The sequence below is a fragment of the Eretmochelys imbricata genome, chromosome 5, assembly GCF_965152235.1.
Source record: "Eretmochelys imbricata isolate rEreImb1 chromosome 5, rEreImb1.hap1, whole genome shotgun sequence".
In the NCBI taxonomy this organism is placed as follows: Eukaryota; Metazoa; Chordata; order Testudines; family Cheloniidae; genus Eretmochelys; species Eretmochelys imbricata.
Window position 1 is genome coordinate 90,659,123 of NC_135576.1, and position 15,346 is coordinate 90,674,468.

The 15,346-nt window shown below is 37.8% G+C and overlaps 1 protein-coding gene across 2 annotated transcripts in view; it reads right to left on the reverse strand.

Annotated features, from left to right (window-relative positions):
* NAA35 (N-alpha-acetyltransferase 35, NatC auxiliary subunit) overlaps window positions 1–15,346 on the reverse strand; it is a 42,222-nt gene that overhangs the window by 24,276 nt on the left and 2,600 nt on the right. For both annotated transcript variants that reach the window (XM_077817506.1, XM_077817507.1), the window contains exons 2-10: window positions 13,330–13,463; window positions 10,463–10,496; window positions 8,872–8,986; window positions 6,854–6,928; window positions 5,636–5,803; window positions 4,792–4,858; window positions 2,865–2,908; window positions 2,067–2,117; window positions 1,443–1,526 (exon numbers count right to left, since the gene is read on the reverse strand). In XM_077817506.1, the coding sequence (XP_077673632.1) occupies window positions 1,443–1,526; window positions 2,067–2,117; window positions 2,865–2,908; window positions 4,792–4,858; window positions 5,636–5,803; window positions 6,854–6,928; window positions 8,872–8,986; window positions 10,463–10,496; window positions 13,330–13,453 (762 nt within the window). In that variant the 5' untranslated portion in view covers window positions 13,454–13,463. The remainder of the gene's footprint in view (window positions 1–1,442; window positions 1,527–2,066; window positions 2,118–2,864; window positions 2,909–4,791; window positions 4,859–5,635; window positions 5,804–6,853; window positions 6,929–8,871; window positions 8,987–10,462; window positions 10,497–13,329; window positions 13,464–15,346) is intronic.

Consider the following 15,346-nt stretch of genomic DNA (forward strand, 5'->3'; position numbering starts at 1 on the left):
AGAAACTTAACCAGGCCAGAAACTGATATTAATAAAAAACAGTGCAAGATAAATATTCACTTTCTGTAGCTTTGTCTTAACAAACACAATGCCTTAAAGACCAATGAAGAGTCCAGTGTCACCTTAAAAATTAAACAGATTTATTTGGGCATAAGCTTTCGTGGGTAGAAAACCCACTTCTTCAGATGCATGGAGTGAAAATTACACTGTAACGATCTGTAATTTTCACTCCATGCATCTGAAGAAGTGGGTTTTTTACCCACTGAAGTTGATGCCCAAATAAATCTGTTAGTCTTTAAGGTTCCACCAGACTACTCGATGTTTTTGTGGATACAGAGTAAAACGGCTACCCCTCTGATACTTGACACAATGCATTAACACAGATCTGCTACAAAACAGGCTGCAAAGCAGACCCCAAATGCAATCAATCAATCTTGACCACGAACTAAATGAAGAATTTAAAGTGAGAAATATTTGACCACATGTGAACGAATGGCCCAGTTTGTGAGCAGTCACCCATAACAGTTCTGAAAATCAGGATTTGGCTGTGGATCTATCTATCTATCACAGCCCTGACGTAAGAGCGAACGCTATTATTTATACTGCCACTAATTAAATTCAGAGTGCAATTTCCTCCATAAGTGCTCTAGCCTCCTCTGCATCTTTAAAATACTTGCACCTGATTTTCACTAAGTTTAAGGCTCTTTTATGCTGTTCAGGGCGTAGCTGGTGCAGCTAAATACTTAAGTAGGGAACTCCAGGAGAGCACGCAAGAGCATGTTACCTCCCTCCACTGCAAAAAGTAACAAAACCAGACAAATCTGAGGGAAATAAAAACACAACTCTTAGTCTCATCCAGCCTACCCCAATTCTATCTCTCAGCCCTAAAAAGGGTGATTTTTCCACCCCACCCCCAATCCATCCCATGGAATTCTCAAGCTCATTAAAGCTGGTAGACTGGTGCACAGCCCTGACGCTGACCCCTTCCTCTCCCAACCACCAATGAAGCCTGGATAGAAATTCAGAACCTCAAAAAGGGAAAATCCATCATGATTTCCCACAAAAAATTACTAGTCACCTGTTAATGATAGTCTTCCTGGAAACCTTATCTTTCAGGTTCTATTTGCTTAAAGAGAATTTTCCAGGCTCATCAACAGGTTTGTTTGTTTTGTTATTACCTGATCAACAGCATATTTCTGTGCAAGGCCCTATAACTTCCTAAGAACTAAGAAGGAATATATTGGTGCTGGTGGAAAGTGGGCTGCTACTCTTAAGAGTTCACCCATGCCCCCAAGTTGATGGTGCTGCTGCAGGGAGGTGAGCTCCTGGAGTAAGAAATTCTCTATGACAATTTTTTGCTCTCCAAAATGAAAAACAAACAAAAAAAACCCGAACATTTCACAGGATCACAGACTAAGTGCAGAAATATCGAGTATTTGTACCTCTTTTTTGGTGAAGGCGATAAGAACTGTCAGTAGTACACGGGTAAACTTCACTCTGCTGAATACTGCTAAGCACTGCTGATGCTACAACAAAATAAAAAGTACCAAAAATTAGGAAAAAGTGCCAACTCTTCAAAAAAATAAGATTTGGCATTTATTTAACTAAATGCAAGATTTTATAAACAGCTCTTATAGACATACTATCTATCTATTTTGAGAGTAGAAAGTATCTGCCTTCCAACTCTATTTGCAACTTTTTTGGCCTAGTTATCTTCAAAGTAATTTCTGTTTCTGAAGAAGTGAACTGATGACATTATGGCACCAATAGTCTCCAACATCCTTCCAACACAGAAGAGGAAAACACAAACACACCTTGTGTGAGACCAGGAAGTTTGGTGGACAGCTACTTCTTAAGCTGGTACCATTCATTCAAACTTAACGTTTTAAGTGCTACCATGCAGCTATTACAGCGAAGTGAATTCTTCCCTATTTTCTTAAAGATTTATGTTAGATCAGGTTTTCCTATTTTAGGACAAATTCTATAAATTAGTTATTGAAAACATTTATCTAAGTAATATGAACTATTTTATACAGTCCAGCAAAAAATTGTAAAAGGTTCATTACTTCAAGTTCAACTTCTGGATCTCTCTCTTCTCCTTGTCGACTTCGAGTGCTCTAAAATTGAAGGAGTTAGAAACACGATGTATTAATAAAATTGCAAAAAGGTGATGCCATTGTTTAGAAAATAACTTAGATATAGGAGGTAAAAACATTAAATTTGTTTGGATATTTCTGAAATCAGATAAGATTAACATCAGTTCTCATCTGAGGTTAGAAGGCATTTGAAATTGACTTTAAATATCTTTACAGGTATTTATATGACCCATATTGCCATATGATCTGAGCGATCCACAATCATTAATAAAGCCTATCCTTACACCCCTCCCCTCCATGAGTAGAGAAACAGTATCCCCCCATTCACAGCTGACAAACTGAGGCACAGGGTAGACTGAGTGACTTTCTACAGTCACACAGTAATTTTGCAGCTGAAACAGGAATTAAATCCAGGTTACCAAGTCTCAGTCCAGCCTAGTAGACCAGACTTCCTACACCAGACTATCCTTTCTATTCCTACTTGAAAACCTACAAACCTTGTCTGTACTAGGGAACAACATTCTGAATCCTATAGCTATAGACAGCTATAGACAGTCTGCTAGTGTCTTAAGCAAAAATAGGCATACAAAAAAAAATTTCAATTCTCCTCCAGAGGACACTATTACTGGGGGGAAATGACATACGATGACAGTAATGTTCCTTAAAAATTTGTAATATGTTATATAACTTGTCTAAAAGGAAACCGTATTCTTTGAAGTCTATTCAACATATAACAGATAAAAAAGTAGGAAGCTAAAGAAAAATTACCTTTACTCTTCGCTGCATGTCATCTTCTACATCTTTTAGCATGCCTGGAAAAGTGACATTTTTAAAAAACAATGAATTATTCTGATTAAACTCAGATGCACACATACAACAAAGAGTGAGGAGAGTTGTGAGCTTAATTCAAAATCTGAAATATTTAAAAGCACCTATTGGCCAAAGTTCACCACCAAAGAAGCCCTACTGGTGACATTAGCTACCTGCGAGAAGTCTAACTCCTACCCTCAGCTTTTAAGAAAGGGATGATGCTAGAATGCTTATTAAGGTGCTGTCTCTGAACCGTAGCTCCAGCTTTTGTATCAGTCTGTGACTAATAAATGTTTGACAAATCTGAACCTACCCATTCTCTATCTCCAGCTGTTCCAAAGAAGGAACTCTCTCTACCTTTCCTCTCAGTGTCTGATTTTTTGGACCACACAGAGGACAACTCACCAAAAGCAAATGCAATTTCAGTAATCTGTGTTGCCAAAATTTAAATCTAAGAATATGTATTTTTTAGGAACTGGACCAATAGTTAGGTAACACATACATCAGAGGCATGCAGATGCTGGGAATATTTACAGAAAAACAAATTCGTGAACTCCACAGATCTACAAGTGTACAAAAAAACCCTACGTAAATGAAGGATTTAAGATGTCCAAAGCTGCAGGTTTCAAACTCCAAAAGTCTCCACCTTAACTACGGTGCAACAGATGTGCACGGAAGTTAGGAGGGAGCAGGTGCTCAATTGAGATTGTGGAAATTCACGGTTAAGATCACCCAATGTCTGTTTGTTAGAAGCTAACTAAATAACTGCACGTTTGGAGAAGACTAATGTTCTCTCAAGAGTTTTAATTTCCACTTAAGTTATTGTCAAAACAAGAGTTTGACTTCTCAACCTCATCATTGCATTAAAGCTAGTTCCTTGCATGAAAATTATTTATTTGTTGTCATTAAGAATGTTTCTTTACAAATGGAGCTTTGCAATATAACATGAAGCTATTTGGCTTGACAAAGGTTAAATCTGGAACTCAGCCAATCTTAAATTCTAGGCATCTCAGAGTTTTCAGATTGATCCAAAACTAAGAAGTTGTCTTAATGCCTTAAGTTTTCTCAATCTCTCTACAACAGTGGTCCCCAACCTTTCTTGTGGGAATAGCACATTGCCGCCGAAATGCAGCCACAAAAAGTAGCAGCGGGAAGAAGCGTTGCCGCCGAAATGGTGCCGAGAAACGGCAACGCTTCTCGGCGGCATTTCGGCGGTGGGGTGATCTGTGGGTGCACAAAAATGCCCCGGCAGGCGCCATGGTGCCCGCAGGCACCGTGTTGGAGACCCCTGCTCTACATCAACGGTTCTCAAACTGTTGGTCGGGACCCCAAAGTGGGACGCGACCTCCTTTTAATGGGGTCGCCAGGGCCGGCATTAGTTTTGCTAGGACCCATGGCTGAAGCTGAAGCCTGAGCTCCATCCCCACCCAGGGTGGTGGGGCTTGGCTCCATCCCTCTCCCTCCCACCCCCACGTCATATAGTAACTTTGTTGTCAGAAAGTGGTCCTGGTGCAATGAAGTTTGAGAACCCCAGCTCTACATGCAGGTCAACTGAAAGAACAGCAAAAATAATGCACATAAATGCAAAATTCTGACTTTAAATACCCACAGCTTTAAAACTACCTCACCATTTTTTTTTTCAAAATTTATTTACATTAATGTCAATCAGATTTTACAAACAAGCCAAATTAGAAAATTCCAGTTTAAGCATTTTTTAAATTTTAGTTATGCATATTGAAAATTTCTGACCAGAATATATGGGAAGAAAAAAAATGTACATAATAATGGAAATGGCTCATATTTTATTCACATTTTTAAATGGATCTCTGAACTGAAAGCATGAAAATTTCAGGACTTTTCTTTTCCGCAAAGTTCTGAATTTTACCTGTAACTCGAAGATCTGTCACACTATTAGCCATTTTAAACCCATAGGTCATGGACTGAAAATCTTCCTAAATGTAAAATGGAACAATTAGGTGCTTTCAGCCAAAACATATGTTTGAAGTACAGCAGCAATAACTACACTTTTTTCTAAATTTCTGCACCCAATGCAAAATTGCAGTTATAGTCTTTCACAGCAACCAATGGGAATTTCAGGAGGCGGTTTAATATTTGTGGTATAGATTCCTACAAGCTTGTTCAGTTTTTAATATATATTATATTAACAGTACTATTCTTCTATAGTACTTTCCATCCATAAATCTCAAAGCACTTTAAAAAGAAGTGAATATTAAAACCATTAACAGACTGGAAAATAATCACAGAGCAGAGGACAAGATCTCCTGACTCCCAGTACAATACTGGGGGGAAGGGAAGGCGTGTAGCACATTGTCTCTTTATCCTGGGCAGAAAATTCAAAGCTAAACAAAAAAATCCTAATGATCAAAAACATCTGGTTTCAATAGCAGGCAATCTCCGCATTAATAATTTTCTACTGACCTATGCCATCTTTTCTGTTCATATATAAGCTGTTTATGAATAAAAGCATTCTTATTTGCTCACTCACGTATTCTACCACATAGAAAGCAAATAATGAATTCAGGAAAAAGTGTAAGAGAAATTAGGTGACCAGTGATATTCTGTTCAAGAAAATTAGCCACTCTCCCAGACCATTCTACAATAATGTAGTCCTAAACTTCACTCTTCAAGCCATTTTTTAATTTCTGTAAAGCACCATGAATAATTATGGTGCTATACATATTGTAATCACAGGTCATATTGAAACATACCTCTTCAAAAACTGCAGCTTTATTTACTTTTTCTCTGGCAATATCACAGATTTTTAGGATCCCCAGAGCAAAAGCCTTCATGGCAGGATCTTCTATGAAGTCTGGATTATGTATATATAGGCAAGTAAACACTGTTTGTGCCAAGGAATGACCTTCCAACCATGTTATCTAGAAAGAAAATAAAAGTACATACTTTATTTTTGAGTCTGCATTTTTTTATATTCCCATTCCTTTTCTATTTTACCCTGTCTAAATCAGTCCTCAAAGAGACTCCATATCGTGCCAACCTTCCATCCAGCAAAAAGGACCAAATGAGGATATCTGACACCTATCAACATCTCTTCATTTGTTGGCTATGGAAGTGGAGGTGGAGATCAAAGGAAGGAAAGGGGACACACACTAGAGTATTATGCACCACCTTACTTGTTGAACAAGCTACCTCTACAAAGTTCCCAGTAAAAGAATTATGGAAGTAAGCTTGTCACTGGACGTGAATTACATACTATACATGTATTCCTCTAATGTTCCATTACATAAGAAAGAAGTCACAACTGTAGTTTGCTGCTAAAATATATTAGTATTCTACAATTTCAAGTCTAAACATAGCTTCCTTTCCATGACCTCCTGGTATAACAACATGAAACTGATGTAAATGAGAACAGAGAGAAAGCTTCGATAATCTAGGCACGTCCTTCAATATCTTCATAGACTATGAAATACAGTAGAGTTTCGGTTTAAAACATGTCCAATATACCTTTAAAAATTATTTTGTGGCATTTAGCACATACATGTTTACACATTCAATTAAAAATAAATTTGCACATCTCCTTTAACATATCTTTATCACCTCTTATGCATATAAAGATCTGTATTGTAAAGAAACCACAATGAAAATATATAGGATTTGATCAGATTTCCTAATGTAAATAAGATTCTATAATCTCTCTCTAGTACTTCATAGTCAAAATCCCAGATTTTTTTTTGAACTAATGGTTCTTTTAGAACACAAAGTTTCTTGAGACCCTAATTACTGAACTATCACTCCAACTACTAATGGTTACAGCAAATTTAAACATACAGTATGTAAATATGTGTCTGCTCAATGGATCAATTTACCCTAAAATCCTTCTTTACCAAGGAAGCCTACATCTTTTTCTTAATCACTTAAACTCCAGTTTTGAAAGTATTAAAACAACATTAAAAGGAGCAAATTCTTACCAAGCAGCAAAAACAAGTATCCATTATCCCAATCATCTGAGGTAAAGATAGATCTTTAATTTTAATGATGCCATCCTTAAAAAGAAAAAAACACGTGAAAGCGATAGATTATACAAACAATAGATACATCATTCTTTGCACAGCAGAAAGGGAATTTTAAAGAATACAACATTAATTTAATTTTAAAAGTTCATCAACCATGATATTTGTATTTGGTTGGTTTTGTTGATCTAGGACCCTATAAAATTAATAGCAATGAAAAACGTGTCACTAGTCTTTTGTGTACTTTTACCCTATACTCTTTTATTATGTAGGGTAAAAGTATTTATACATGTACACTGTGTTTCTCAAACTAGGGAACCCGACTGAAAAGGGGGGTCTCAAGCCTACTGTAAAGGAGTTGAAGTATTGCTGCTCTTACTTCTGTGCTGCCTTCAGAGTTGGGTGGCCAGAGAGCGGCAGCTTCCAGGTCTGAATGCAGTGCTGCTGCCAGCAGCAGCGCAGAAGTGTTGCATAGTACGGTATTGCCACCCTTACTTCTGTGCTAGTGCTGCTGTTGGCATTGCATTCAGAGCTGGGTGGCTGGAGAACAGCAGCTGCTGGCTGGGAATCCAGCTCTGAAGGCTGCACTGCTCCTGGTAGCGATGCTGCCTTCAGAGCTCAGCACCCAGCCAGCAGCTGCCGTCCTCCAGCTATCCAGTTCGGAAGCCAGTGCAGAAGTAATGGTGGCAATACCATTACATCCCCCAACGCCCGCACACACAATAGTTCTGCAACCCCCTTCTGGGTCGGGACCCCCCAGCTTCAGAAGTGCTGACTTAAGGGCTTTACGTTTGTATTTTGCTATTTTTCAATAAATATTCATGCTTTGTTACAACGCTGTGAAATTTGAGATTTAAACATCTGAAATAATGAAATTCAAAATTTTTAAAATACTATGATCACGAAATTTACAAAAATGGACTGTGAATTTGGTAGGGCCCTATTCATGACTGTGGAAACCACGCCTTTGGAATTATGAAGATTTTTGCAGTAGATATCATGGTGATGAGCACATTACAAAAAAAGTCACACTGATAGGTAGAAATAGACAAATATATCTCAGCAGTTTCATTCTAGCATCATTAAGCAGCCTGTAGAAGTTATAAAACTGGTTAAACTAACATTTAAAAATATGCACCATAGATGCAAAAACTGGATTAATAAACAAGGGCCAGTCTTATAAGAAACTTCATGCGTGCAAATGCCTGCAGAGAGCTCCACTGACTGCAGGATCAAAGCCTAAAAGATGATACCTTACCAGTTAGGAAGCCATTTGTTCAATGCACCCAAATCCACATTTTGAAAAATCAGGAAGGTATTCTTAGAGCTGCTTCTCTTTTGACTCTTTCAAAATGTTTGCTTTTTCTTATCTAACTATGGTGACTGAATACCACAAGATGGATGCAGAATCTTTCAATTTTACTTCATCAGTTCAATTTGAGGACATCAGTAGTGAAAGATCATCATCAGAGTGCTGCTCCACGGCCTTTGTTAAATTACTTGGCCTCCATCCAGTTCCTAGTGAACAGGAATCCACATTATCAAATCCAGTGTCAATTTACAATATCAGTAGAGAGACCAAGTACTGAATGGGCAAGGAGACTGAAATATCCTTTCAGCAGAAAGGACTAGATAATCTAATAAATCTTCATCTCAGAAGCATACAATTGGGAAGCATGGGGAAACTTATATTGCAGTTATCTGTATTGTACTTATTCTGTAGATGAATAGGGCTTCAAATTCTAAGGCATGTTATTTTTTCTGAAAATATCTGAAGGGAAAATATCATAATACACGTTCTCTATTAAATGTTGAAACATTCACTCTACATAGGTCATTGATGTGATTGTTGAAGTTGTGCATAGCTATGATTTACTAAAACTCTACTTTTCTTTTCTTTTTTAAGGCAGCATTAACAGACAATAAAAAGGAGAAAAGGAAGGAAGGAAGGAAGGAAGGAAGGAAGGGACACCAACCTTGATAGCTTGCTCAAAGTTAAGAACCTTTCGATTAACTTGGTTTCCAATCATGCCAGCATCCATCTTGGGATCCATCATTTCAATAGCAGACATGGCTTCAAAAAGACCAAAACTAAGGACAACAATGAAAAGCAACAAACACTTAGTATACAATCATTTAATTTGCACAAAGCAATGGATTTCCACACACTATCATCAGGCACCAGTATCAAACTATTAAATACTGAGACACTGACAAGTGATGTGTTTTGAGCTTGCCATTTGTCAACACACTAGCTAAGACTGTCAAGAGTGACTAGTGATGTTAGGTGCCCAATCTGAGGAACCTTATAAGGACCTAATTTTTATGGAGTCTCAAGTCCTCTTGAAAATCCTGGGATTTATTTTAAACTGAAGAGCACTTCTTTAGCCAAATACCCAATTACTAAGTATCTGTGCCTACGTGTATGTACCTTCACACACACACACAGAGACAGAACTCATAATACATATCGTCCCCTTAGAGACCGACCATTAGGTATATCTGATAGCTTTAACTGATTTTAACTAAAACAAACTGGTCTTGATTATGCCACAACCAGAGAAAACATTTACGTTTCTACCCCGACAAACAAGAAATACAGAATTCATGTTTTAAGCCTCAGTTTTATTTTTAAACAGTTTAATAAAAATCATGCAGAAACAATCCAGTTTCTGACACTATATTCTGTTGCTGTCATAATGGTTAATCCTGCTAATAAATGTGTAAGATAACATTCAGGTTAAAGCTGGTATATGGAAAACAACAGGCAAGGCCTCAACTTTGGCATATAATCTACTCAGCAAGCCTGGTGCACAGCCTTCAGAAAGTAGAAGCCACACAAAATACTGCTGCAAAATGTAGGCTGATGCTTACTTCCTACTGACTTTAATGATTTGATGTATAATTTTTGAAGCATCTGATATACATTTGACTAATAATGTTATCTTTGTTAACATGGTATTAACACCTGAAAAATATTTTTCTGACAAGATAAAAATACTCAAATGGTTGAAAGTTTCATGGAAGTGATTTTGACATCAGTGGAATCTAAGCACATGTTCATTCAAGTGCTTTGCTGAATCCAAACCTCAATCCTGTCATCCTTAAACTATATATTACCCATTATTTATGTTAAAATGACAGTGACATTTTAAATGATAAATTTCATGATTTTAAGGAAACAAAGGAGTGAGAGCAGCAGAATAAAGAAAACTTAAAGAAAAAATATCAGACTTTAACAAACTCAGATTTCCTAAGTAAGGTCCATGAGAAGAAAATCTAAGGGAAGGAGGACTTCAGAAGAGCTGTCAGTTTCTCAAGGAGACAATATTAAAGGCACAACTGCAAATTATTCTGATGCAAAGGAAATATAGGAAGACTAGTAAGAGGCCAATATTGCTCCACCAGGAGCTCTTTTATGACCAGAAAATCAGAAAGCACTCCTACAAAAAGTATAAAAAGATTGCATATAAGGACAAAATCAGAAAGACTAAGTATCTTGTTGGTCACTAAATACTAATATATATTACTCCCATCTCAAAAATTATATCCCAATGGGATACTCACAGCTTGTCATGAAGCAGTTCTCCCAACTTCAATTCTAGAAGGAACACAACAGGACAAATCATTAATTTGGATATTACTCTAAAGCAGCTCATCACAGATATTTAACCAAACAGCTTGCTCGACTTGCTAAACAGGCTTTACCTTACAAAAGAAGGAGATACAGAAGAAAGGCATGCATTGTTGCTCTTTGATGTATATTATGATGCTGAAGGCAAAATATAATACCAAATGTGACAGCGTGACGTAAAGATCTCTTAATGCAACTGGCAGAGGACACAGGGATAGATGGGTCCCCTGGATTCACCAAAAGAATGTCATGTAAGGTTGCCAACGAAAGCCTATGTCACACAGGTCATCATAATCATTGTGAGCTATATGTATAGAAAAAACATGAGGAGTTAGGAATATATGTTGCAAATCATGTTTCTAAACCTTGCAGCTAAAGGCAGGATACTCTATGGTAGTGTGCCTAGAGACAAACTTCTCAAGATAGGTGGTGGGAGACAACAACTCCTTGGTGAACCTCACAGTAGAAATCTATTACCACAAAGAGGCAAATGCTAATGAAGATCTGACAGAGACTATAGAAGGAAACTAACAAGAAGAGGTAAACAGTGCAGGAGCGATGGGAAAATCATGTTTTCAAGTGACGGTCAAAGGTCTGGTCTATCTATGGGAGCAGAGAGGTGTTCTGGCATCTTTCAATCTGTGAAGACAGGTTGCCAGTAAGACTGATTTTATGAAAAGGGGATCTCAGCCATTCTTAACTCAAAATGCTGGGAATCTTGTAAGCTGGTGCATGCTATTCCTTTGGAAGCATAGATTCTGACAGTTCTGTGAATGTTCAGTGGAACTGGAGCTGGGCACTCCAGAGGAACGCTTGCAGAACTTGGGGGTTGGTGTGTGGCTATCTCTAACCTGTACAGAGACAGCGAGGCCTCTGGAGACTTGAAGGATAGTGCTTTGTGTTGCCAGAGGCTGATGGAGTCAGGGAGCTGAACAACAGAAGGCACAGACAAGACTTCCACACACTAAGTACAGGCGGTAGCGAGGTGCCTCACAACCAGGGTGCCCCTTGGAAGTGTCAGAGACAGATAATGGCAATTTCCTGCAAATATCCTCACAAAACCTTATTGAATTAAGTTTAAGTAACTTTGGGATCCATTGCATTAAATGCAAAGTTCATATATAATTGTGGTCTGGATTGTACGTAACCTCTCTAGGGAACGGATGTGATGTGAGACGTGGGGGTCCAAAGGACTATACTGAAAATATACCAGACAAAAATGGACTCTGAGGACAGTAAGTGCATTTCCAGGGAAAAGCCTAAGGAGAGATTAATGTACATTCCTACCTCCGGTTATGCAAAAACCTTTACACCCTGAAAAGAGGGTGATTGCTGATTATCTGTTCCCAGAGGTTGGAGATCAAAGGCCTGAGCTGTATAAAGAAACAGGCTGACCTGTTGGTTAGGAATCTGAGATAGTCATGAACTTGTAACAATGGAGAAAACCCAGTTGTGGATTTTCAAAGACTGACCTACTAGAGCTCAAGGGTGGAGTTGGGGTGACTTTTGGTAAGCTTTTTAGCATGCATGTAGGTTCTTTTATTATTTTTAATATGTTTTACTTGTAATGGTTTTACCTTAAAAATAAATGTGCTTGCTTAGAAAGAATTGTGTGGTAACTTGTAACTGCCGGCAATTACACTGTTCATAGCCATTGGAGAGAAAGCAAAGCACAGATGCTGGCCTGTTTAGGCAGTCTGGCTTGCTGGAAATATATCAGTGTAAATCAGGGAGCTGTGCAGCCCTAACATCCCAATCAGGAGGGAAAGAGACACATGTCTCCTCCCAAGAGGAGTGATGGCTGGGAGTACCCTTGGTGGACTAAGAGAGGAAATACAGGCATAGTTACCATGAAATGTGACACCACCTGCTCAATGCCATCACCCAAGGCACTCCCTTTGTGCCATTCCAACAATTCAAAGGGAACTTAAAATTGGTCTAAGACAGCATTTGAGGATCCCCCTTCTAGATTAGTAAGGAAATCCTCATACGGTGCATGCAAAATAATGTGTGTAACATACTGGTAGAAAGTTATTTTTGATTTAATGTTGCACCAAGGGTCAGTTTAAAAATTACGCACAAGGCAAATTAACTCTGAGTAGCAATCTTAACAGTAACTGAAAGTATTTTTCTCCCAATAACCTGAACTTATTACCTCTCATGAGAAACTTATCAGTTTTGATTCAATTGCAGAAATGAATAAAAATCAGCACTGGACAGTCAATTTCTAGGATACAGGGCTGTGTTCAATCTAGATAAATTTGACAGTTCCAGGAAAACAGGAGACAGGTCCAGTATGGATAAACAAGATTTCCCAGTAGCAGCCGTGTTAGTCTGTATCCGCAAAAAGAACAGGAGTACTTGTGGCACCTTAGAGACAAACAAATTTATTTGAGCACAAGCTTTCATGGGCTATAGTCCACTTCATCGGATGCATGCCACCCAATGAAGTGGGCTGTAGCCCACGAAAGCTTATGCTCAAATAAATTTGTCTCTAAGATGCCACAAGTACTCCTGTTCTTTTAACAGAATGAGAAAAACCATAAGGAGGAAAGCAGCCTGAAAAAAGGAAGGAGGTTTATATCTTCTGAAGAGGGTTGCTCATCTCATGGACCCCAATCCCACTATAAACTTGACACAGGCAGACTCTTGAATCTGCATACTTCCAATAAAGTCAATGGAGTCTACCCGTACTGAGCTCATTGCAGGAGTGGAGCCTTAGACTAGAAGGCAACTTCAAGAATTATGGTTGGGCTTCTTAAAAATTGGAATCCTTAAGAGTCTAAGAAGTACAACTTACCTCTACAGGCCTCTTCAAATTCCTGGGTAATATCGATCCAGTTTGTATTACCCTTTTCCATCTTGTCAGGTATATTGAGCTCCCATCCTGAATCATCATCTTCTACTGAAGCTTTCATAACCATAATATTGTACCTATAAATACAAATCATAGATCAAGAATAAACTATAGAAAGTATTTAATGGGAACCAATGCTTATCTTGCATAAGGAAAAAAAATGAACTAGTCAGATGTAAATTCAAAGGGCAACATTGAAGATTCAACAGCCCATAATTTGACAACTCCTTTAAAAAGGATGTTATCTCTTTCAAAATTTCCCCTGAATAGATTTTACTATATAAACTCAAAAACCAGGACTGCAAAATGTTAATATCACTACTCCTTGACTGGACAACCATTAATAAAGTTACATACTCAACCTGAAAGACAATCAATTTTTTAAAAAAGCTTAAAGGAATTTTGGGTATTAAACATTTAATTTTTGAAGTTTTGTAATAAGCAAAAATATCTCTCTCTCTCTCATTGCTATGCGAAAGACCAAAAACAAGAAGAATCTGTGAAACTGACTACAAACGGAACACAGTCAGGTGTACAAAGTAAGTCACTTTTGCAGTAATAGTAATCTTAGTGTAACTTGCAAGCACATTCAGACTCAAATATTTTTAAACTGTGCATCATAAAAGGTAACCTATTAAGAATGAATTAAAATATTAGTCTTGTGTCTGAAAAGGCCTGTAGGCTTCCTCCCTACTTCTTTGCTTGTTTTACTTTAGATATATCAGAAATGTCAAGCCTAGTCTTCCCTGGTTTTGCTGGAGTTCCTCTGAGAGGTATGGATGATTCTCAGCACTAACATCCCTCAGTTAAAAGCTACGCTGGACATTTAGTGAAGATGTCCCGTAAATAATGTTAGTCACCTAAGAACCAAAATTCAAGAGTTTTAAAACAGGTAGTTTAAAAGCCCCTTCCCCTTTCGATTGCTATGTCCTAATAAGGAGGAGAGGATGGAAAATGATAAAATACAGGAGGATCTGATGAGAAACAGACAAATGAAAAAAAGTCCCATTCCATTATGTCATGCAATAGGGGACAGCCAAAAAATGACAAGTTTTTAAAATGCTTATATACCAATGCTAGAAGTCTAAATAATAAGATGGGTGAACTAGAGTGCCTAGTATTAAATTAGGATATTGATCTAACAGGCATCACAGAAACTTGGTGGAATGAGGATAATCATTGGACACAGTAATAGCTGGGTACAAAATATATCAGAAGGACAGAACAGGTTGTATGTGAAAGAAAGCGCAATCAAATGAACTAGAAATCTTAAATGAACTAAATTGTACTATAGAATCTCTATGGATAGTAATTCCAAGCTTGAAAAATAAGAATATAGCAGTAGGGCTATATTACAGACCACCTGACCAGGATGGTGTTAGTGACTCTGAAATGCTCAGGGAGATTAGAGAGGCTATTAAAATAAAAAAACTCAATAATAATAATGGGGGATTTCAACTATCCCCATATTGACTGGGTATACATCACCTCAGGAAGGGATGTTGAGATAAAGTTTCTTGACACCTTAAATGACTGCTTCTTGGAGCAGCTAGTCCTGGAACCCACAAGAGGAGAGGCAATTCTTGATTTAGCCCTAAGTGGACCACAGGATCAGGTCCAAGAAGTGAATACAGCTGGACCACTTAGTAATAATGACCATAATATAATTAAATTTAACATCCCTGTGGCAGGGAAAACTCCACAGCAGCCCAACACCGTAGCATTTAATTTCAGAAAGGGGAACTACACAAAAATGAGGAGGTTAGTGAAACAGAAATTATAAGGTACAGTACCAAAAGCAAAATTCCTGCAAGCTGCATGGAAACTTTTAAAGACACCGTAATAGAGGCTCAACTTAAATGTATATCCCAATTTAAAAAACATAATAAGAGAACCAAAAAAGAGCCACTGTGGTTAAACAACAAAGTAAAAGAAGCAGTGAGAGGCAAAAAGGCATCCT